We start from the raw sequence: 27,055 nt of genomic DNA, 5'->3' as shown, positions 1-27,055 counted from the left end.
TTTTTTAAGGAAATAATCTAAATAAAATGTGTACAATTCCAGTCGATGAAACTGGGCCATATCCCTTTAAGTTGTTACATAAAGAATATAGTTAATATAGAGCGATTAATTCTAGTTTAGGTCATCTATTAGATATCAAAACCTTACACCTAAAGGAAAGGGTACATTGTACTCATCTGTGTCTCATTCCGTGTGAGTCTTTTAGTTCGATAACTGAAAATATTAGTGATGCAAAAATATTGTAAAAGTGTTATCTCAATTTTAAAAAGGTCATTGCAGTTATTTGATCTACGAAAGTCGGCTGTAAAGTCCATGGTCTAACCAAGATAATCTTATGCAATGTCACCAACTGAGGTGTATTTTTTGACATAGTCCTCCTTGCGTTCCACACAAGGCTTCCACAGATGATGCATTGATTGGATCTCGTTAGCAAAGAAAACTTGAACCTATTGGTCAAAAATTAACAAACAGCAGATATTACGTCATCATCCCTGCGATACTAAATCCAGCCAAAACTTTCGCTTCTTTATTGGAGAACAGGCGCTAATCAGATAGGTCCACACCGTGAGAATAGGTGGAGATGGTGATGAATTAAATCAACGTTACAGTCACACATAACTGTCATTGATACTACGTATATTGTGCTCGGGCATTGTCCTCCTGAAACAGGACCCCTTTCCTCAGCTTTACTGGACATTGGTTCTTGATAGACTTTCTTAACTTTCTCAGCAATTTGGCATAGTGCTCTACTTTTAATGGTGAGGTAATTTTGAAGATAGCCAATAAACGCATCCCAAAACTATGAGGCCATCGACTTACCTGCAAATAAAGCGACCTTTGCCTTTGTTGAAGCAGGTGAGAAGGGATGCTTCCACTACAAGGAGTGTCTCTTTGCCTCTGGCTCCATATTATGAACCCAACTCTCCTCAAGTGTTAAGACATGTTCAAAGAATCCAACTGGATATGCTTCAGGCAACGTCAGATGTGTTTCCTGATATGATCAGATTAGTGTGTTTTCGTCAGGAGTCAGCATACATGATACCCACGGAGCAGAAACCTTCGTCATGTCAAGTTAATTTTGCAGCTTATTCTCAACATGTGGGGAACATCATCAATAAATTATTTGGTGTTGATAATTACAGAACGTCCAGATCTTGGGTCATCTTCAAAACTTTCCCTTCTATCAAATTCAGCTGACAATTTTGCACTGTTGATAAAGCTGGAGCGTCAGCCCATAGCAACCATGTCAGTATAAATATTCTTGAGAGTATATATATATATATAAATATATAATTAATATATATATATATATATATATACAATTGCAGCGTGGAAGGTGTTTATAAGCCATTTAAGAAACACACAAAGCCGTTATATTCATTACAACGTTTAAATTTAATTTGTCAAAATATTTTCATCGCTCTCAGACCGCGACCTGCTCACTGACAAGAATCCGAGATGCAGCACGAATTTTGTCGTTGAACAGGTCGTGGTTTAAAAGGGACGAAAATATTTTGGCAAATTAAATTTAAATGTTGAAGTGAATCTAACGGTTTTTGTGTGTTTCTTAAATGGTTATAAACACCTGCCACGCTGGAACTGATTTCGTTCCAGCACACGATCTCAGATCAGGTCACTTGCTATGAAAAAACAACTCCGTAATATATATATATATATATATAAATGGAGTTAAAAACACGTGTTATTCAAATTCATTTACTTCCGTGTTAATTGTTAAAAAGGGCAAAACACACACATCTATATCTGTCTATCTCTCTCTCTCTCCCTATATATATATATATATATTTACATACATAACTAAATATATACATATACATGTATATATATATATATATATATATATATATATATATATATATATATATATATATATATATATATATATATATATATGTATATGTATATATTTATTTATGTATATATATATATTATATATATATATATATATATATATATATATATATATACACTAGCATTATAACTCGTCTTTGCCGGGTCATAGTGCTAGTGCATGTATATATGTGTATATATATATATGTCTACATATTACATGTACATCTATATATATATACATCTACACATAAAATACAAAATACAAAGTTATATCTTGATATCGCTAGTGATAACAGTACTCAAAATATATAACAGACTGGAATTGTACGTCTCTTGCAATTTCGATCAATTTTATCTTGTCCTCCCTCTTGTATAGAAGTGTGGCTAATCCAGCCTACCTCTACTTCTGGGGGAACATTTTATATTTTATTCGGGACGTCCTACGTCCCAGATATAAAGGTAAAAATAAAATATTTCCACTTTGCAAGGTTCGACTCGAGTACTCCCTTGCACGCTCCGTTGACTCGAACCTTGCTTCTATTGTGGCGAATTAACCGCCTCTAGTTAGATATCTTTCATAATCGCACAAAGACACGTTCCGATTGCGCTTTCCTCTCGGTGTTCAAATCATTTTTTTCTCTACATTGTATACTTTATAGACAATAGTCTTTTCTTTAATTAATTTCTTTATTTCGTTTGGTGGTTTTATCCTAGATTCACCGTCTTTGTCGGTGATCAATCCGTATCTCTTCCATTTTACTTTCAATGAGTTCGCGCCCACCGACGGCTGCAGCGAAATTCATTTTTGGACTTTCTCCTATCGAAGGCATTCTAACAAAAATGCTTCCGTGTAAACGGTGAAAATATTGTCAATTTCCCCAAACAGGGACACAATTCTATTTTTAAACAATAACCAAAGCTCCTTTTCCCAAAGGGAGAGGGTTACAGATTACAATTATTTAATAAATGCAACACAACAAAGTTTCCTTTACGAGGAACCAACAAACGTGATAACAATAGTTAAACAGTAATACTAATAACAACAAAGCTTACGATGAATCAGAAAGCAGTAAGCAGTCGACGGTTTAGTCCTTTATGTATAAGAAATAAACCAACAGCAGTATTCTGTAGAACCGGCTGTTCGAGAAAACAGATATAAAATACAAGCCAAACTTCATATAGATACTTAATGCTAGCTAATTAGCAGATAAGCTAATGTAAAAGCACAGCTCCATCTGGACTTTTCCATTTCTGCACGCTAATTTTATTTTTAATTTATTCCCATTCATGTGAAACCACTTATTCAAGTTCAAGTCATTGATGCAATTTTATACCAATTGCTATTTTTGCTTTTGTTGTGTTACGATTATTTAGTTTGACTTTATTACTTACTACATATAATTCAATTGTTATTATTATTTTTATTGTTAAAATGAAAGTATCTGACATAAAATAAGGAAATGTTTTTGTTTCACTTTTAACACGTAATACTGAAATAGTGGAGAAGATATGATATTGCTATGGGCTCGCTCTAGGCAAGACGTTGAACATTTTTTTGCCCATGAAACTGCATGGACCCTAAGTAAGGCATGTGTAAAATTTGAATGGAATTCGTTGTGTAGCTCTCAAGTTTTAGGGAAACACACAGACAGACAGACAGACACACATTCTCAGTTTTATATATATATAGATATATGTATATATATATATATATATATATATATATATATATATATATATATATATATATATATACATATAGATAGATAGATAGATAGATATAGATAGATAGATAGATAGATAGATAGATATAGATATAGATGTGTGTATTTTGCCCTTGTTAATAATTAACACGGAAGTAAAAGAATTTGAATTATATATATATATACATATATATATACATAGAAAAATTATATTTATCACTGAATGTGATTAGGGTGAAAGGAAACACCTACATTGTAGGAAATAAGGACGAAATCGCTTTTAGTGTATCGCAAATTCATGCAATACTTTGGACAACAAAAGAAATACTAATGTTGAAGCGAGTTCAGAAACAGCCGTACAATCGAGCGGTCTTAACTCACGTTGCAAAGAAACTGCTGAGACTCACGCTAGTGTTAAGAATTGTTTATAGTTGTTAGTCTATATGTTTTAATACACGTGCATTAACTACAGTTTGAGAGCGGTTAACTCATATTTCTAGCAATATAGATATTTATTGACACTCTAGTGACATTTAGTGTATATACATATATATTTATGTATTTGTATGTGTGTGTGTAGGTATGCATATATATATATATATATATATGTGTGTGTGTGTGTGTATGTGTGTGTGTGTGTATTCCAAATATAACCACGTGTAGATCGTTCGTGATCTTTTTACTCTGTCTTCCTTTTTACTTGGACATTCCCCCGTCCCCTGTTTCTGACGAGGGCTTTACTCGAAACCTCGAAACCTCGAAACGTAAAACCACATTTCTTTCCTTCCCTGAGCGTCTGCTAATACCGTGCATGTCCCACGTACTAGCGTTGTTGTTTTTTTTTCTTGTTGGGTTTGTTCTTCGTTTTTTTTTGGGTGGGGCGGATTTACTATGTATATATATATATATATATATATATATATATATATGCATTTGTGTATAAAAGAGTATAGTACAAGAAGTTGGAATAAAGAGGATTTAATCCAAGTCAGTACAATTGCTTTTGTCCATTACTATAAGCTGGTAAATGCTACTTCACATATTCTGAACATTAATATGATCCAACAGTAACCGTGTAAATGCAAGGCTTCCGCTGAATATGTTATAAGCAGAAATATATTTATACATATGTGCGTATGTATATCCCTATATGTCTCTGTACGCCTCTTCCTATTTCTCCCTATATATTTATAGCTTTTCTAACTAAAAATGTTGCTTCTTTTTTAGTTTGAAGTATGTAACGTTTACTAAAATATAGCAATTGTTAAAGTCTGTACTGTCTATATATCTTAAGCCTCATAAGGCGACGAGTTGCCAGAAACGTTAGTGCACCTGGCGAAATGCTTAGCGGTATTTCGTCTGTCGTTACGTTCTGAGTTCAAATTCCGCCGAGGTCGACTTTGCCTTTCATCCTTTCGGGGTCGATAAATAAAGTACCAGTTTCGCACTGGGGTCAATGTAATCGACTTAATCCCTTTCTCTATCCTTGCTTGTCCCCTCTATGTTTAACCCCTTGTGGGTAGTAAAGGAATATATATATATATATATATATCTTAAACCATTCTATTTTTAATATCTCTTTGCGAAACTTTATTATAGAAAAATTTTGACTAAATATAACAATATTTAATTGAGTTTAAGACAGCGATTTTACATCTAGTGTTACAACGTAATATGCCTTATATAATGCCAGTAGTTAATAAGCTAGTTAAGAGCGTTTTTTGTAATGAGGACAAAGAAAGAAATATATTACAATCTCTGCAAAGTTGTATTTGCATTTCGATATAGGTTACTGGTACTACAAGGTCGACACAGCAAATAATAAGTTAAATAATCACTTCAGTTGAAGCGTAGATGAAGGTTTTCACTATGATATTTTCCTGTATGTAGTAAGTGTGCAATCCATTTCCCAGTCATTAAAATTTGCAAACTTTACTATGTAGATATATGATAAAGAGTGGACTTAAACGTCATTAAGTTAACTCAACATAATACCTGATTTCTTTATCAATACTAACGTCGCCATTGACTTCATATTATCATGCTTCATATATGTGTTCAGAAAGTGAGAGTTATTATACGAATAAAGGATACAAAGAAACATTTGATATATTACTATAAATTACAGAAATCGGGAATCAACTGCGTAAATATCACTTAGCGACAAGCATATAACCACCCAGGGAGCAATCGTTCCTCTCCTTAATTAACATACTTGTATGAACATGAATGTGAATAATTTCTGTGCATTAATTTAGGGGAAATATTTCTTGCTTGGGAATGCATAAAAACAGTACCAACTCTGAGCATAATTGACTAGTTTATTAAATTTATGTTATAGTACACAACCATATGAGGCTGTTTACTGTGGTTTCTATTATAACTAACCTCTCCTAATGAATAATTCAATAAGGTATAAATATGAATGATAAAGAATTTCATATTTATGGTTTTCTTCACCAATTATTTTCTTGCATCGTATGGATAATGTCTGACTTTGATAAGTAATTTGATAGTTTCCACTTTTCTTTGTTAAAAGCATCATTGGTGTGTAAATTACTGTTCGGACAAACAATGGTAACCAGCGCATTAAATATATTGTTAGCATGATTATTACAAAGGCCAAACCATATAGACTATAAATTCTATTTCAGTCTATGTTATATAACAATGCAATGTATATATGTATGAGTGTGTGTGTGTGTGTGTGTGTATGCTTTTGTGTGTCTGCGTGTGTGTGTATGTATGCCCGTATATATGTATGTATGTATGTATACATGTGTGTATATAACGTGCGCGTAGATTTCATAGTGCGACGTTATATAATGGAATTATTGTGAACGCGTCGGCCAAAGGCGGAAAGACTAGTCTTGCTTATATTAAGCTCTCTAATGAAAACTTCTGGTTCTGTGTATCAGACCATATTCTAGACACGGCGCTTACAATATTCGCGACCTTGCTTTGCATTTTAAATAAATATTTTTCCTGCTTCGAGAAAAACAGCTTTCTGCAATATTAACTATGGAATGTTATATGTGTTCGTGTTTATGTATATGTGTGTGCGTGTGTGGTTTGCGTGGGCATTATTATTTTTAAAACTGTATCTTACTCTAACCTAGTGCGTTTCTAACTCAGACTTCCGAATAGAGAGACAGAAGATGACGAAGATTACTAATAGAAACTGATCTACCGATTGTGAAGGTGGGTCGCATGGTGTTGTTAGAGGTGAGACGTGCATTTAAGTTGCACTAGATGTAGTAGCGGGAACTGGTGATTGGCCGAGACATGGTTTTGCAGAAACATGAGATATGACAGAGATACGGCGGGCAAGGAAGCATGTGTGTGCATACCAGATATACGAGTAGTTGGATGTGGGTGTCTAGTAATTATACATGTGTTTAAGCCTGTATGGAGTGTGCAAGCGCGTGTGAAATAATGCGTTGGTGAATTTTGTCTTATCGGTAAGGGCTGATGGCATCAACTCGTTCATGCATAGGTACGTGATTTGTAAGGTGTATGTATATGAGTATTGCGTGTGTGTGTGTAGCACCTGTGTGGGTGCTCGCATGAGCGAGACTGTTGGTGTGTATGTCAGCTGTGTATGTGTTATTAGTGGTATGAGTGTTGATGTCTGTATATGCGTATGTGTGTGTGCGTGTAATTACGTGATCGTTAATGAGTGCTGCGCATGCGCGCGTGTGCGAGGGGATTTAAGACGTATGTAAGGGTTTGTGTGATTAAGGAATATTTGTTTCTAAACGTATAGGTGCGTACGTGTTTCTATGGAAGGACATATATGCGTCCATATTGTGTTTTGTACTTGATGTGTGCATATATATATATATATATATCACCGTGGTCCCCGTGACCGACCAGGTTATCAGATGTTGCTACACATCGCTGGACACAATGCGCTTCGCATTGTTTTAGCCTTCAAATGACGCCACCCCGCTGGCTAAGCGAGCAGGCCCCAATATATATATATATATATATATATATATATATATATATAGGAAAAAAGCAACAAGAATGGATTAAAATCTCGGTACAATTGTTTCGTACGAGGACATCTTTAATAAGCTACAAAAAATGCAGTGAATACAGATGGCTCGTACTCGTCACCCAAAAAAACATCAGAGAATTCCCAAACATAAAAAGGGGTAGATACAAAAGAGGGTGTAAGATTAACTGCATTGAAGAAAGTTCGATTCCTGGAGATCCGATGAAAGGTCTTAAACTTACAGAATTTGTGCATGCGCACCATGAGCAACGCTGTTGCAGCTACATTAGCAGACATCAATCACGCCAGCATTTATAAATCTCAGAATCATATATATATTTCTTTACTGCCCACAAGGGGCTAGACACTTAGAGGGGACAAACAAGGACAGACAAAGGGATTAAGTCGATTACATCGACCCCAGTGCGAAACTGGTGCTTTATTTATCGACCCCGAAAGGATGAAAGGCAAAGTCGACCTCGGCGGAATTTGAACTCAGAACGTAACGACAGACGAAATAACGCTAAGCATTTCGCCCGATACTCTAACGTTTCTGCCAGCTCGGCGCCTCTATATAACATAATATATGCTGCCCTTGCGTAGCGTTAAAGCTAACTAAAAGAGGTTAAAATTGAGTTTGAACGCCGACTTCATAAATACCTAACCAGCATGACTAAAGTAAGAGACACTTGGGTCGATGGCTCTAACATGTGGAAAGGCGTATTCCATTGGGAGCATGAGATCACCAATAAATGGTGAAGTAAGTGACGCACTGCTGCTGCGTTGCCCTCCACCGACCCACTCATTACTCCTGCTCCTCCTGCACCTACACCTCCTCTACCTGCACCTCCTTAACCTGCACCTCCTCTACCTGCACCTCCTCTACCTCTCCCTACTCCTCCTCTTGATCCTCCTGCTGCTGCCTTCATCTTATTACTACTACAACTACTACTACTACTACTACCACTACTACTACTACTACTACTACTACTACTACTACTACTACTACCACTACTACAACTACTACTACTACTACTACTACTACTACTACTACACTACTACTACTACTACTACTACTACTACTACTACTACTACTACTACTTATGATAATACTGATTTAAGAAGAAAACAAAACTTTCATATGTGTATACTAGCATCAACACTGGTAGTTGAGAGGCCAAAGATCTTCCATGTTTCTGAATAGGAGGCAGCGCATCGAAATATAATTAACGTTTCATATTAGACTTAGTACAAATGCTTGATGCTTATTAGAATGTCTTTATGATTATATACAATGTTAAACTAGGTGATGATTTATTAGTTTGTGCAGCTATATATTTATATGTATATATAAGCCTATATATTTATATGTATATATAAGTGGCTGTGTGGTAAGTAGCTTGTTTACGAACCACATATTTCCGAGTTCAGTCACACTGCCTGGCACCATGGGTGAGTGTCTTCTACTATAGCCTCGGGCCGATGAAAGCCTTCTCAGTGGATTTGGTAGATGGAAACTAAAAAGAAGCCCGTCGTATATATGTATATATATATATATATATATATATATATATATATATATGCGTGTGTATATGTTTTTGTGTCTGTGTTTGTCCCCCCAACATCGCTTGACAATTGATGCTGGTGTGTTTACGTCCCCATAACTTAGCAGTTCGGCAAAAGAGACCGATCTTATACGTACTAGGCTTACATAGAATAAGTCCTGGGGTCGATTTGCTCGATTAAAGGCGGTGCTCCAGCATGGCTTCTGTCAAATGAGAGAAACAAGTAAAAGAGTAAACTAGCATGTATATGTAAATATGTGGATATACACATCTGCATTTTCAGGTAAAATTCAGTCCCAAGTTGTTCTTCATGTTTTGCCCGAGATCAGCTTTAATCGAAAAGAAAGTGATTGAACCCATCTTATTCCTGAAAATCCAATGGCTCTGTATATCTAAGACTTAAAAATCCACCCATTTTCATAGATAGTAAATTGCAGTCTGTGGATGTGTCTCCTTCATTTCTGGTATTTCGATAACCATTTATATTCTGACATCAATAATATGAACTACATCGTTCCCTTATGAAAACTGGACAGCGATTGTAATTAATATACCAGTTATTGTGTAACATCAAATCTTCTGTATAATTAAGGAGATCGAATACAAAAGTTATTTAATTACTTTTTTTTTCACGAGAAGCAATCAACTTTAATTTAATCATTTGAGTGCAATCAATATTATGTATAATATGCTCGAGTCGAAGCTATGTGACTTGAAGATTCGGTTTGACAGCTATGCATTTACTCCTACTATAAAATAAATTTGTATATGAAATTTGAGTCGACAAAATCTATGCAAATCCTACTTCCGGATATTTAATCTTTTTTGAGAGGATCTGAGTTTATTTTAACGAGACACCCATTTTAACAAAAGTTCCTTACCTAGGAATGCACTACTTATAACTAAGTATACCAAGAAATCTACTTCGTATAACTGAGTGATGTTTGTTGCAATTATTGGGACGATTTATCACGTCAATCAGGAGAGTTCAAACTGTTGCTATCAATTTCGGGGATCCAAAAAGAAATCATTGTCATTGCATTTCCTATAGAACTAAGTGTTTAGAAATTTATAAGTTTTAATGTATGAGGTTATGCGTAACACAATTCATTCTCTGACCGAAATGATATCAACCTTCTGAGAACACACTTCTGTTCTGACTAGACTGGCAAATGATTCCACTGGTACTTGTCTCCGTCAGTTAAAAAAAATTCTAAATACACTATAGTATTATTATCATAATAATTGTAAATGGAAAGCTATTTGCCGCATACAAAATATTGATTAAATTGTGCATTGAAACTGAAATTAACAAACTTACGTTGTAGGCCACATGAATACCGCCGTTGTCAGCAATATTTTCATCCAGCGTCAGTTGACCATTAATCTTAATTGAAAAGAAAATGAAAATAGAAGTGCTTCATTAAACATTAATAAATAAGTGTAAACACACTTGCACACATGCATGCACACAGACATAGATACATACACATACACACGCACTCTAATACTGGTGCAGATGTTTCAGTCTGTGTGTTTGATTGTGTATACGAGTGTGTGTGTGAGGGAGAGAGAGAGAGAGAGAGAGAAAGAGTCTAAAAGAGACATAAATGAAAAAATATTAAGATGTATCATTAAAGCACGCCATTCCAGCAATTAGTAATAATTATAGTAATATTTCCTTCAAATTTTGGCACTAGACAGGCAATTTCAGTTGTGAATATAAATCGATTAAAATCCCTCAGTAAGTCGATTATATCCCACTAGTACTCATTTTGTCGGTCCTAGACGATTTATAGCAAAATCGACCACGTAAAGACGGACGGAATGCCGCTAGGCGTTTTTCAGGGTGTGCAAACGATTCTGCCTGCTTTCTACTTTAAATAGTTACAATAATATTAAGAGGATAAGTGCTAGTCAAGAATAAGCGGACAATATAAGAGGACAATTATTAGTTCACATCGAAAACATCCCACAGAAATATATTTAAAGCGAACAGCTATTCTAATACAAATAGATGTATTCATCTACATGGCAAATTCCTGAAAACACACACCAGTAAAGGGTAAAGACAAAAACGTCTACCCCGACAAAATTGCATAGGTCGGAAGTTTTCCTCTCTAGAAAATTAAGTGTTTCTTGAGCGGTTTACAAATACCACGTTTATTAATAATTACATTCAAAATAGTTGCCGAATATCCTTTCATCTATCTGGACATACATATCATGTGATACTTATAATTTCGTGTTTTAATCCAGATAGTTATTTATTTCAAGACTGTTGCTTAGCGTAAAAGAATACTGTACAACAGTACTGTGAAAAAGTATATAGAAAGTCCATATTAGACATACTGTTATGGCCACAACCAGAGGTGCGTATAAAGAAGTCCTAGGACTCATATATAAACATATTAGACAGAAAATATCCCATTCGGTCTTATGCACAGGCTATATAGATGAATTTGACTTCCAGAGACAAATAAAACCTGTAGAGAGACAAAATTTGTATTTCCCGCCTTAATTTTGCAGGAAACAAATCATGGAAAATGCAAGACGTCTGAAATAATAAGTTTATTTGTCCTAATATATGTACACGTTTTACTGATTATTGCATATCCCTATTTGCTTGAAATTGGCACTGTGATACTTTTACATTTCGATTAATATATAACACATAAAGGCCTGTCGTGATTTTTCATTGTAAAACAGCTGTCGGTGTGAAAGCAAGCTGAAAACCTTAATGATTTCCATCGACTCAGCTATTAAATTGCAAACACAGGTAAAATAAGAATGCTATGCAGCTGTTTCTGTTTAGGAATTGACAGATTTGCATACTCAGATAGACACTGCGCGCTTAGGATAACAGTAATCCGAGAATCGACAAAGGATTTTAAGAAATTATCAAAAATTTGTTACTTTGAAACATTAATGTACACGTTTTCTTGGTTGTACCGACTTTCTTTTTCCAGAAAGAAATATAGACGATGTATCTCTGTACCAAAGCATGTTACTAACAACTAAATAACAGTAAGAAACAACAGGGTATGCTTTAATGACAGCAATAACAATGAATACACCATAATTGTCATGTCGACTGCATTTCAGATGTGATACTCCTAGTAGCTGAAATATATATTGTTGTTACAATGGTTGTAAGGGAATATGTACCATCTGTTTGATGGAAAACAGAAAGCAAATTCCTTGACGAAATTGCATTGTAATAGGCGTTATTTGAGCTACATAGGGTAAGATGAAATAAAACTTCTAATACATCGCTCTCTTTTTCAAGAAAAAAACAAAATTGCACCAGTACGGTATAAATATATATAACAAAAGAAAACAATTTAAACAAGGAGTGCTATTGATTGATGTTTCTTTGAAGTAAAAATGATATAAATATATATAAGAATTTTATTCCAAGAAAGCCATTAAGAACTTATATGCCGGAGAGTCCCAGTATTGTTCAGAAAATGTGGGAGAACTATTTCCTTTTTGAAAAATTTCTATGCCAAGTTACAACCTGATTAATGTTTATTATAATGGATAAAAGATTGCATAGACAAGAAAGAATTGTTATGATTAGACGCAATCACGGTTTTAAGCAAAGAAGCCATCTTGATAAAAATATTCAGTTCTGTCTTCTCATATTGTATAGAAGAAACTAATACTACTATAGGTTAAACGTATTGCCAAATAAATAATAGATCTCATCTAATTATTTTATGTTCTGAAGATTAGGATACTAGATTTATTTATCCTTTATAATTATAATATGTGTAGGTTCAGTAGAATGAAAAGCAGAGACTTGTAAATTCAAAGCTCAAAGAATGTAGTTATTATAACCACAAGTTCTTTCATTAATTACTGTACATCTCATCAAGCTCATAAATATAATAGTGACTGAAGAAATCCTTCAAAACATTATTTGAATGCTGAAAATGTTTTCTAAATATCTTGGCGACATCCTTATCAAACAACTATCATATTACAGTAAAATGATATTCTACAGTAAACATTGAAATTTAGTTAATTTTAAAGAAATTCTTCGTTGCTTATCGTCCCAACAATTTATAAATACACCATCGCATCTGTTATTCAGCTGACTGCAATCCGGTTTCCCTTGTATGAATAAACCGCATAAATTCTAATAAATACCGATTTCAAATTGTGGAACAAGGAAAGCAATTGGGAGAGAGAGCGGAAGTAGATTATATCAACGCCAGTCTTTAACTGGTACTTATGTTATCAAACTAGAAAGAGTGAAGGTAAAATTCGACATCAGCGCCATATCAACACAGAAGCTAAAGTTAGAAGATATGCTGCGATATAATGTGCATTTTCTTATATTTATAATCTTCATTTGTCTTACAGTTTTGTCAGGCAAAGGAAAGTATACGTGTCGTTGCTGGCATTGAAGAACGCAATTGAATATAGTGTTAGGGAATTCGAGCAAAGGTCTGAACGTTCTTGAAGACAACTCATGGACAAAAGTGAACTTGATAAGTTCATGTAAGAGTAATCGGAGAACTCAAGAACTGGAACTGAAGATTGTGGATTAATACAATTCTTGCGCATGTCTTCAAACGACAAATAGCAGAAAGTGCTGTTGCCTCATGTATTGTTCAGATGGAAATAAGCGTAACTTTAAAGCAGCTGTGTTGAAGAGTAATGAGTGAACTGATTCTGATATTTGAAACTCTAACATTACATAAATACTCAGCCATATACTGCTTTCTATATTACCTACTTTACCTTCCACCGTATAAAGCATTAGATTTGAGCCAATATTACCAATCAGTATTTTAAAAACATTGTGTGATCTTCATCAATCAAGGATGCGATTGGTTTTTATACTAATGTTACTGAGATATCGGGATCAACTTGTCGAGTCGCCTAATTATAGATCTCCGTGAGTCATTAGATGTCTATCAGAGTTAAACGATTCCTGTAATGGTAGGGGGGAGAAATTGCAGCACAACGCAAAGTTCCAGCACACACACACACACAAAAAAAAGGAAACATGTTTCGTTCAAAATACTCGAAATTACGCTGGTCGTCAACCCTGGAATGATACTCTAAAGAGTTTTCGTTATAAATCTGACCGCACGAATAGAAAAAAAACGCAATATCTTATCCAAAATTAAGGAATTTTAAAAATTAAGAAGGTATGCACAAATAATATGGCGGGCAGATTAGAGTTTGCCCAAAGTAGTTGCTTTTAGCTTCAACTAAAGGTCTCAAAGCGGCTTCGAGATTTGGTGCATTCGCTGCTCGTTGTATCCCTAGGAAGATCTTCAAACACGGCCTTGACCTAAGCTACCAGCTCTATCTCGGTGTTGCATGCTGATCGGGTGGTGTCTCTCACGACGGTGTCCCACACATAGCAATCTATGGGTATACAAGTGAGGAAATCATGAGGCTAGATATTGCGCATGATGAAGTTATAGAAATTCTCCGTCAACCACTTCTAACTCTTCTTGAAGAATGGCATATGACCTTCCAGCACCAACCCTCTCCAACAGGAATACGGCAAAAGCTTCTAGCAGTTTCATGTATCTGACAGATATTCAGCCTAAATCCCTGTTCAAAGATTTCAATATGTAGTCGTGATGATTTCAGTTGTCCACATTAAGTCTTACTGTCTTTATAGTGTTCGCCGAGCAATATATCGCAATCATCATCTCGGTATTTTTGGTACCCGGCGCGTAATTATGATACAGAAAATCCTGTTCTAATATTCAACTGGATTCCATTCTTGTATGTCAGCTAGCATCTTCTTTAACCTTTATTAAATATGAAGCTATTCTTGATAAAATAGAAACGTATACATTCGTAAAATTTAGACATAGCAACTTGTATTTATCAATACCACACACATACACTCCACTCACAAACACACATTTAACCTAAGCGATATTTGAGCATCAACAATTATTATTCATATTCTGCACGACGCGCTAATGATTCAGGTAATGCACTGATTTCTGAACGTCTATAATAAGAGGAGAATGGATATAAATTAGGGCACTGGTCTAGCAATATTCAGCGTATAGTTCGATTAATTGTTCCTATATAACAAGAGGTGTCTTCTAAACGAAAAGCGTATATTTAGTACAATAAAGAATAGCATGCCTAGAATTTTAGTCTTTCTTGTCTATATTAGTAGATTCTCATTCACAATATGTAATTTCTGTATGAAGACCAATTGGTGGCTGATTTAATTAACAGCTCTTTCGTGCAGGTTAAGCAATGATGTAGCGGCACCATCGTCGGTTTGTTTCATTATGCTTGTGATCATTTGCTCATCCAGAGAGTGCAGATATATGATTAAAAAGTTCCATTTATGCCCACCCAATTTTGTGAAAGCGCGCTTGTGTGTTTCTCTAAAGCACGATATGCCGCTATGCACCCATTTTTTAATAGAATCTAAAAATGTCTCACTGTCGTTTGAGTGACGTTTGCTATTTGTAGCATCTCGAATTACTACAACATGTGTTCACGTATGACAAGCAGAACCTCGGCTTTTCGCAGTGATATGCAAGAATTTTCGATTTCCAATGGCAAAATTTATCTTTAATCAAATGGATGCATATCTTTCGACCAACAAAAGCAGACTATGAATATAAATGCAAAAACAATGCATTTTCAGTTAGATACATTTATGTACGGATTTCAAGACAATACGATGTGAAGGTATAAATTATCTTAAATACTTAAAGAACTTGGATTCAGTAATTATGTGATTCACATCAAGGCGCCAAAGTCAATTTCATATTTGATTTATTCATTCTAAGTGATACGAAGGAATTGAAACGCATAATTTATATAGTTAGGTTAAAAGGTACGAAAAAAGAAATGAGAGAGATAATAACGATATATTAAAACCTGATGCCATATATATATATATATGTGTGTGTGTGTGTGTGTGTGTGTGTGTGTGTGTGTGTGTGTGTGTGTGAGTATTTATATGAGTGTTTGTGTGGGTGTGTACATTTCAATATATATATATATATATATACCACTTGAGTAAAAATGATATGATACATGAAATGTACCATTTGGAAAATTGAATGTTCTATTAATTTGAAAATTTTGAAGTTTATTTTTTTAGTATGCTGTAGTTCTGTATAATCTATTTCCAGATCAAACTCATTAATGTTGCAGGCGGCGAATGAACCACATAATCTGTCATGAGAGTTCTATGTTTGTTTCCTTTTTCAATATGCAACATCTGTTGCACTTTCTCTATAACTATATAGAATACAAATTGCGTGATTAACTTAGAAGCGTAGGATTTCCTCTTATATATTTTCTTTCGTGACATTCTCCCGAGTCTTGTTAAGCCTTGAAGAGAAGAATAAATGTAACTTTATCTTAGACATTAATTATCGAATTCAGTCTTGGAAACGTATATGTCATTTTCTCAACTTGCGAGAGAGCGCCAAGAATTTACTTGAAAATACACCCCTTAACTTCCAAAACTAAAACTGACTTCAAACTTTGGCAGAAAGCCAGTAAATTTAGTGTTGGGATAATTTCAAGTAATTAAAGATTAATTACTGGAAATGAAAGCGTATGCTTAAAGGCAACTCTTATATTTGTAAGTCGATTACATCAACTGCAGTACGGAGGAATTGGAACTCAAAACAGAAGACTCACTAAATACCGCAAACATATTTCCTGGAGTGCTAACGATTCTGCAGCTCACTGTTTTAGCTTCCGAAATTAACAATACAAGGAATTACAAATCGAATAAAGAAATGATGTAGAGAATTATTTCCCATGATGTAAATAATTCTGCCATTTCATTTCCTTGCGTTCCTCGTTGATCACCCAGTTCATTGTTTAGATATGAAAACGGGGCAAATACCAACAGGCATTAGTTGATGTCGTAGCATATGAGACATAATTAAATGGATGCGAATTAATATAATAATGAAAGTGTCAGCCGCAAAGCATAGCACTAATATTTATATATGGTAGTTAAAATTTCGCTGGGATAAATTTTCTCCTTTCTCATTTCGGGGTCAATAAGTAAATTACCAGTCTTGTGATGTGTCCATTCCTCTATCCGTCTCTTTATATATATATATATGTTCGCGTGCCATTATAATTATCATTGTATTCCTTTCTCGCTCCTTCTCTCTGGGTTGTAATTCACATCGTGTGAAGCTAATTGAATCTGAAAACCGTATTAATGGAACACGTCCAAGGAAATAGCTCAGCCATTAACATGTTAATTTATAGAGCAGAAATTCAGTTACTTGAGCTGTTGACTGTATATTGTCGAGATCGATACAAAATCCACCTACATTTTTAGAAATATAAAAGTGTTCTAAGTGGAATAGTTGAAGTAAATCACAAACATAGACTCACACACCCGCATATAAATATATATAGATATATAGATAGGAACACACGTGTAAATGTAACATATATGTAGGGATAAATTTATAGATTTATAGAGAGATGACAGAGAAGGGATGATAGAATCCACCAAATACTTTTAAATTACAAAATACACCTGAATCTATATTAAGAAGTAGTGTACCTAACGACCAACACAAACATTTCCCCAATGAGATTACTATTTTAGTTGAAGGAAAAGCAAACAAAAAATCTAGTCTTAGAAATTCTCAATAACAAGTGTTGGGATAATTTCAAGTAATTAAAGATTAATTACTGGAAATGAAAGCGTATGCTTAAAGGCAACTCTTATATTTGTAAACAACAATGAAATAAATAATGTTTAAACGAATATTGAAACTGTAAAGTTTCGCCCGAAAGATGTCGGATCTGTTGTTGTTTGTGTCGTATAACGCTATCTTGATCGAATATACCTATGATCGAGTATGTCATTTTAGTCGTATGTAGCAATGCATTATGCGCTGTGTTGTTTATTTGGGATGATAGGATGTGATCTTCTGTCATTTGTCTGGAAGAGATTTCATTGTTGGTTTTCTCTGCTGCTGAAAGTTTATTGGTACAACTGTGTTATTTACATTACTGCAATAATCATATTTATAATGGTGGCTTTGAGTTTGTTACAAATTTTTACCACATATTTCCTGCGCACCAGTCAATTTAACATTCTATTTGCTGGTTTTCAATTTGGCAGAATGCCAGAAATTCTAAGAGAGAGTGAATGCAGGATTACATCAACCCCAGTACTATATAGGTCTCGAAAATATGGATTCAAAGCTGACGTCGGCAGCATCTGAGCCAAAAAAAAAACATTAAGGACATACAAATTAATATAGATGTTAGAGCAATATTGCCAAGACCACTACAACAATCAAAATAGCAGCAGCAACGCTACTACTACTACTACTACTACTACTACTACTACTACTACTGCTGCTGCTGCTGCTGCTGCTATTGCTGCTGCTGTTGCTTACAATATTACTACTATTGCTATATATCTTCTGTTATAGCAAAAAAAGATAACTAAATATAGGGACCTTAAAAGAGATGTCCCAAAACTGCAGCATCTAAGAAAAACATATGCATGTGTGAATGCCGAAAACCAGAGTGCAATGGCAAATTTCACTCTTAGACACAATGCCTAAGGTGTCAGGTCACCAAAATGTTTTTTTTTTTAATGGGTATATTGTATACTGTGCTCAGGTGCATCACAACTTGGCAAAAGTGCGTATAAAGCATATGCAGTAATGTACAAATGTCTGAAAAGTGAACAGTGTACGAGTCAGATACATGCTTGCGTGTGTAAGGGGGGGGGGGAAATCGTGTTTAATGTTGGCGAATCTCAGGAAGCATGGACGTTTCGAAGGATGCAGTGCTCCAACAGCTAACAACTGATGCCGGCAGTCTGTTCCATGCTTCAGCAACTCTTAGCGTGAAAAAATGTTTCCGAAAGTCATGGGAGCTGTGCTGTTTTCTGACTTTGTAAACATGTCCACGGGTGTTAGACGGGTGGAGTTTGAAAAGGTGGTCAGAGTTACTGTTAGTATGATCGTTAAGAATTTCATCGGTGTCTGCCAAGTCAGCTGCCAGACATTGGTATCCCCACATACCAAGAAAAGGACTGTGAACTTGAATGTGTTTGGTACTTATAAAACACCTTCAGGACTAAAATATTACAAATTTAGAAGAATCTTATTTCTTGCACTCTAGTCTCCTTTCCCTACCACATATCGTCTGGAAACCGTTCAGCGACGTGCAACCAAGAGAATACCCTCCATCAGACATTTGCCATATTCTGAACGCTTTACTTACTTGAGCATGGATACATTGAAACTCCGATGTCTGGCAGCTGACTTGGCAGACACTTATAAAATTATTAACCATCTTACTAACAATAACGCTGACTACCTTTCAAACTCCACCCGTCAAACCCCCCTGGACATGTTTACAAAGTCAGAAAACAGCACAGCTCCCATGACTTTCGGAAACATTTTTTCGCGCTAAGAGTTGCTGAGGTATAGAACAAACTGCCGGCATCAGTTGTTAGCTGTTGGAGCACTTGCATCCTTCGAACGTCCATGCTTCCTGAGATTCGCCAACACTAAACATGATTTCCTACCCTCCTTACACACGCAAGCATGTATCTGACTCATACACTGTTCACTTTTCAGACATTTGTATATTACTGCATATGCTTTATACGCACTTTTGACAACTTGTGGTGCACCTGAGCACAGTATACAATATTCCCATTATTATTATCATTATTATTATTATTATTATTTTCATTTTTTATTACTATTTTTATTTTTTATTTTTATTATTATTATATCATGGATTATTATAAATAACTCCGATAGTAAAACGACCAGCTTGTAGTTCCTTGCAGTCTTTGGGTGAGATTTGGAACGAATCAAATAAAACGATTCAACAATAATTTTTAAAACATGAACAAACTACATTTTTTTGGTCAAGATTGGTGCAGGATATTTCCAAAGAATACATAGAAGGATTAGAAAATTGATCGAAAGTGGAAAACATTTAATGGAATGAGTATTATAAACTCAATGTTTAATGAGTTGTTAATAATAAAGAACGTTGGCTTTTACTTGTGTCTTAATATGAAGACACATTGCTCATTTTCTTAAATGAAAAAACGAGAGAGCTACATTATTAAATTGAAGAACCAGGAAGCAGATCACGACAAAGACTGCATTATTAGTCTGAAAGGAAAATCAAGTACTCGTTTAAAATCTTTCGATGTTGCTTAAATCTTAAAATTCAAACCAGTGGTATCTCTATACTTTATCGATCCCGAGAGGAGGAATGTTAAAGTTAACCTTAGCGGAATCTTAATAATAATAACTTATAGAAGACTAAACTTACTAACAATTTGGTATCAGGGATGTAAATACCAGGATATATTCAACCGGGCGCTCTTATTATTCTACCACAGAATCACTAAGAGTAAGAAGTTTATCAAAAATGTTAACCTAGCGTTTGGTTGCTTGTTAAGATACCGGATCGAATCCCATACAGTTATTCAACACACAAATGAGACTAGAAACTTATCCTTATGCAGATAGAGATACACTTGCGCCTACATTTTCATATGTTACCAATTAACAAAGTGTGATAATTAACTTCAAGCTAAGCATAAGAATGTCCAAAATAATATCGTTTTTATCAGCATATCAATTTGAAGCAAAAAAAAGGTAAACAAAAGGAAAAGTTATATATTGAAGTATTTCAGCTTCATGTGTTAACAAAGTTTCTATTAACAAAACACTGAATGCAAGTTTTACACTGTATCTAGTCGAGCTAGCGATGTTTTTCTGCGTCAGGAAAAAAAAACGTTACTATTAAATATAATTTATATCATTCAAATTCCTTAGCGGAACAACCCTTATATATAAACATGTTCATGTTTACCTGAAGAAATGAATTCTTCACAAATTCGAAGCACGTTGTATCCATAATGAACCTTTTCTATTCTTGTGCTGTTGTTGCTTTTCAAATTTACGTTTACAATAACTATAATTTGATGTAATAATTTATAAAATATTTTGGAAGACATTCATCCTTTCATTTATGTAAGCTAAGTGTATTTATTCACATTTCTATTGCATATGTGAATAATACTTAACTTGTGAATGCCTAATCGCGTATGTGTATATCTACGTATGTGAGTCTGTACGTGAACGTATACCTATGCAGACACTCTTATATATGCATATATATATATATATATATATATATAGGGGTAAAATATATAAAATCAACGAAAATGCATATTGTAGATATAAAAAGGCTATTTATGTCAGGTAGTGACAAATATATACATTTAGAGTATTACTAGTCAAAAAGGTCATTATTATTAATGATTATAAGAAATTAATAATAATAATAATAAGGTAGGAGACTGAAACGAACCAATTGGTTTTCGCGTTAGCTATTCATCGTTTGAACAACACCGGTTAGTAAACGGTGTCAGGTCTAATAGTTCCTGAGAAAAGAGTTTATTTTTAAGGGAGGTAAGTAGTTCTGGATTATATGTATAAGGGAGGTAAGTAGTTCAGAAATTAGAAATGTGAATGATCTAGAAAGTGTATAGGGTTTAGTGGTTTAAATTGAAGAGTTAGTGGTGTTCTGTATTGAGCTGTGTGTTCACATTTAGTTGGGGGAGAAATTTGTTGATGAAAAATGACTCTTTATTCGACCTTTGTTGCATTGTGGTGTTCTGTGAGCATTGGTAAAAGGGAAATATTTGGAAATTGAGATTAAGTTTCCTGGCACATCTTTCTATGTGTTCACTCACCTTTAACTGTCTCTATTGTGGGTGGCGGATTTGCTCTTTGTAAATAGGGATTATTTGATGGAGCGAAATTCCTGTTTGTCCAATATAGAGTTTATCACATCCTATGCATATCATGACATAGATTACATTTGCTGAGGCGCAGGTGAAATTTGATTTGATCTTAAATATTTCTCCTTGTTTGAATTGGAATTCTGAACCCTCCAGAAGGTGGGGGCATGTTCCACAGTTAGAACGTCTACATTTTGTCACTTTTGGCTCAGTAGTTAGTGGGTAAAGTCTAGCGCTGGTTAGTATTCTTTTCAGTGACTTCGGTTGCTTTTTGCTTTTTATAATTTTATATGAGCTTAAAATGTTGTTCATTGTTTTGTCTGCTGTGAGGATGGGGAGGTTTTGGGTGATGATGTTGAAGGCTTCGTTGTTTCTGGGGTTATGTGTGGAGGTGTACGGGAGTATTTTTAAGTCTTGTTTAGTATTTCGGCTAGTTTCCCTTAATCTTTGTATATCTATTCCCTTAGCTCTTTGATACCTTCATTTACTAATGAGATTGGGTAGTGTCTTTTAGTTAGTGTAGATCTAAGTTCAAGGAGTCTATGTTCACGAGTGTATGTATCGGAAACTATGGTGCAGATTCTTTCTGCTAGGTTAAAGGGTATGTTGATTTTTATGTGTTTGGGGTGGCAGGAGTTAAATAATAGGTATTGTTTAGATTCTTTGGGTTTATAAAAGATGTCTGTTTCTATGTGGTTGTTAACTATTCTAATTAAGATGTCTGCTACCCCAAACACTTTACCCACTAGACTTTATCCACTAACAACTGAGCCAAAAGTGACAAAATGTGGACGTTCTAACTGTGGAACATGCCCCCACCTTCTGCAGGGTTCAGAATTCCAATTCAAACAAGGAGAAATATTTAAGATCAAATCAAATTTCACCTGCGCCTCAGCAAATGTAATCTATGTCATGACATGCATAGGATGCGGTAAACTCTATATTAGACAAACAGGAATTTCGCTCCGTCAAAGAATCACCATTCACAAAGAGCAAATCCGCCACCCACAATAGAGACAGTTAAAGGTGAGTGAACACATAGAAAGATGTGCCAGGAAACTTAATCTCAATTTCCAAATATTTCCCTTTTACCAATGCTCACAGAACACCACAATGCAACAAAGGTCGAATAAAGAGTCATTTTTCATCAACAAATTTCTCCCCCAACTAAATGTGAACACACAGCTCAATACAGAACACCAGTAACCCTTCAATTTAAACCATTAAACCCTATACACTTTCTAGATCATTCACATTTCTAATGTCTGAACTACTTACCTCCCTTATACATATAATCCAGAACTACTTACCTCCCTTAAAAATAATCTCTTTTCTCAGGAACTATTAGACCTGACACCGTTTACTAACCGGTGTTGTTCAAACGATGAATAGCTAACGCGAAAACCAATTGGTTCGTTTCAGTCCCCTACCTTATTATTATTATTATTAACTTCTTATAATCATCAATAATAATGACCTTTTTGACTAGTAATACTCTAAATGTATATATTTGTCACTACCTGACATAAATAGCCTTTTTATATCTACAATATGCATTTTCGTTGATTTTTTATATTTTACCCTTACATTTACACGTGTATTCTATATATTTTTTCAAAACATATTTCTACTATATATATATATATATATATATATATATATATATATATATATATATATATATATATATATATATATATATATATATATATATGTATATATATATTGATATGGAGGTCAGTTTAGAAACAGAGTGCTTGTGGCCTGGTTTCGTGGTTTGGCGCCAGGCAGACGGATAACCTATCAAGTATGGAACAAAAGTCCTTTTGCCCGTAGCAAATCAGAGACTCGGAGACATCCACTTTTGCCGACAGAAATATAATAGCACTAGTAGAGACAGGTGACCACTAAAGATGCAGACACAAGAGTAACATCCGAAATTACAACAGTATCTGTAGCAGTTGCAGCAACAACAAGAACAATAACAGTGGAAGCAACAGCATCAATCAGAGCAGAAAATACAGCAATCCAATGAATTCCAGATTCGACACAGCAACAAAAAGAACAGGATCAGAATCCCCGAGATCAACAACTACATTATCAACGCAACAGCACCAACATCTTCCCAAGACATACTTCTCTTTGTGAGACCAAGAAGAATGTGACAATGAAAAACCTAAATAGCAAAATGTCGCCAGGTCTAAAAAATTAAAGAAAAACAATATCACGCCGCAAAATTTAGCAGTTATAAACAAAGGTGTAGAAACCTTTGAGAAACAGTGTGCAAAAAACACCCCCAGTAGGAGCTATGCCAATACCGTCAACAATATCTAATCCATCACTAACATAACCACCAATATTATCACATACACCATCCTTACAAGCACAACCAAATTCATTATCACAGCACTTAAATAACATTAACTACACAGGTATAAATACGAAAAATTAAGAACTAACGAAACATATATACATCCCTACAGACGGCACACACTGGCATCTTATCGTACCCCCAAACAACACTCCAATATACATACAACTCAACCAAGCAACAAGAAACACATAGAAATCCATGAAAACCACATTGTCTGAACGAGTGTATAATAACTGGTCGTGGGAGCACGCAGATATAGCTATGTGGAATGAACATCTATCTCCGTTTTTCGAACAAAATCCCTTCTGCTTCAATTCCGTAATCTAACATGGCCTTGCTTTGAATAGAAATATAAATGCACATGGCTTGAGGTCATCTTGGAAACAGGGCTACCTCAATAAACTGAGGTCACTAAATTTAGATGTGGTAGTTATCAGTGCAACCAGACACACGAACCTACGTATCTATCTCTATGCCAGTTTTAAGAACTTAAGAACTGCAAACGATTTAAACGAGTAAAACATTTAAGACACTGCCTTATCATGCCTGCAACACAATGCTTAAAACAGCTGACACCTAATATATCTGCATTCGAAAATAATTTATCGTCTTATTTTTATTTTACAAGACACGTGTTAGCGCTTATAAAAAACAAATGTTAGATTATATTTATATGCACATAGATTTATAAATGTTGTTTTGGTGTTTTTACTTAATCTGAATTTCCTACGTATGTTTATTAATATGCTATATAAGACAATAAACAAACTTACATGTAGACTGGTACCAGGTATTTTGAAGTGTGAATATTGGTTAATTAGCTCTTTAGAAAGTCTTTCAAAAGACGCTTTTGCACTCGTTGTGAGCCATGGCGAATATTCTCCCTGAGCGTTGTATAAGGTACCTAAAATGAAAAAAACATATATATATATATATATATATAGTTTGTCGAAACTATGCATTGTCCAGAGATGAAAAGGGTAAATGTTTTTATTTCTTTTTCAATTTCAGAATTACAACTATTTAGCGGTTTGAGTTTGGCTGCTCTTTCTAGTGAATCGAATAGCCTATTAGGGCCATTCCTTATATTGTTGAATGTATATTATATAATCTTTGATTATGTTTCCTTTCTCATTAGACCGCTGGTAGCGGAGAAATTTTTCTAGAATTTTTTTGCTACCCTTATATTTATTAATTAATGATTTTTTGGCTAATTTTGAAATTAAATCAGCAGTTTATATTTGCTGCTGAGAAGACAGCGCGGTGGCGGTGGATTTTGAAAATTTAGAGCATATAGACTGGAGGCTTCTTTGCCGTCGCCTCGTGGACATATACTCGTCCTCGGCTTCTCTGCTGACGAGACACGCCAGTTGTAAATAAATTTAATTTAATTTAATTAATTTGTTTACTAAAGTTTGTCGAAACTATGCATAGTCCAGAGATGAAAAGGGTAAATATTTTTATTTCTCTTTCAATTTCAGAATTACAACTATTTAACGGTTTGAGTTTGGCTGCTCTTTCTAGTGAGTCGAATAGCCTATTAAGGCCACTCCTTATATTGTTGAATATATATATATATATATATATATATATATATATATATATATATATATATATGTTAACTACATGAAGTACTATAGATCTTTATCGAATGGAATTATAGAAACAATTAATTAAAGCAATAATTTTAGCAAAATATTAATAATATGCAACACCTGCTTCTTAGACATTATATTTATTGTGCGTATTCTCTTTTGAATGCAAACGCTGACATGTATGTATATGGTAAAAAGGTACATAGGTACACCTTCAATTATAGCATGGTGTTTAAGTAATTCGTATCTCCCTCATGCGGTTCCGCTTTCCATACTATGTGTTTGGTCATGTATTCACAATCCAGCAATTGTTGGTTTCACCCTACTGTATAATACACTAGTTGGTGTTTCGCAATTATGTAGTTATAGGCTTGATCTCAGTTTGGTCTTTTGGGAAAGTGTGTTTCTTTATTATTACTCGGGGTCTATCCAAATATTGTGAAACATATATTATAGACAGAACTGGTGTAGAAGCCGGTCTCATGGATTTGTAATTGAAACTGATAGAGTTGTCAAATATTGTGCTACGGTGTATCTGGTAGACGGTTTCGTAACTGCCCCATACACTGTTTCCATTGAAGCGTATGTTTTTCTCTCTCAAAGTATGTATATAAAATGAGTGCAGGTTACAAGATTTAAGATTTTCCCTTCAGGAACAGAATATCACGTGTCTGTTACCACTACGCAGCACTCTGGAAATATATTTTCTATCAAAGCAGAATTTTGACAGGCACTGAGGAGATGATGGCTTTGAAACATCAGCAGTTGGATTACATGTAATTCATAAAACCAACTCTTCAACACGCGATGTGTCATGTTGAGCATATCCTGGGGAATGACTTAAGAATGTCATCTCAGTCGAATAACTTGTGATTTACGAACTAAAAGGAAATTGAAAGTATCTGGAATCCTCATATACTGTTACTGTTTCTACTAAGTGATTACAAATGCCTGTGCAATACGCAGTGGTTAAATTGACAAAACGACATGAACTGTACCTGTAGCACAAAGGATCAGCTGCGTAATTCTGCTCCTGCCTTAGAAATAAGTTAATATCTCGAATGTTAATACCGTAGTAGTAGAGAAAGACTGTTAGAGTTAGATACAGAAATCTTATCAAATTCTGACGATGAACTGTCTTCATGAATCCTTTGGTTTCTCCTCTATAACTTTC

The 27,055-nt window shown here is 34.6% G+C and overlaps 1 protein-coding gene across 2 annotated transcripts in view; it reads right to left on the bottom strand.

Moving 5' to 3' along the window:
- The window catches only part of LOC115215057 (endothelin-converting enzyme homolog), a 157,424-nt gene that overhangs the window by 34,990 nt on the left and 95,379 nt on the right, over nucleotides 1–27,055 (bottom strand). For both annotated transcript variants that reach the window (XM_029784197.2, XM_036505420.1), the window contains exons 9-10: nucleotides 25,060–25,190; nucleotides 10,444–10,509 (exon numbers count right to left, since the gene is read on the bottom strand). In XM_029784197.2, coding sequence (XP_029640057.1) covers nucleotides 10,444–10,509; nucleotides 25,060–25,190 — 197 coding nt within the window. The remainder of the gene's footprint in view (nucleotides 1–10,443; nucleotides 10,510–25,059; nucleotides 25,191–27,055) is intronic.

The sequence above is a fragment of the Octopus sinensis genome, linkage group LG8 (assembly GCF_006345805.1).
Source record: "Octopus sinensis linkage group LG8, ASM634580v1, whole genome shotgun sequence".
NCBI lineage: Eukaryota > Metazoa > Mollusca > Cephalopoda > Octopoda > Octopodidae > Octopus > Octopus sinensis.
The sequence above is the reverse complement of the archived record's forward strand: the minus strand, read 5'-3'. Positions and strand labels throughout refer to the sequence as shown.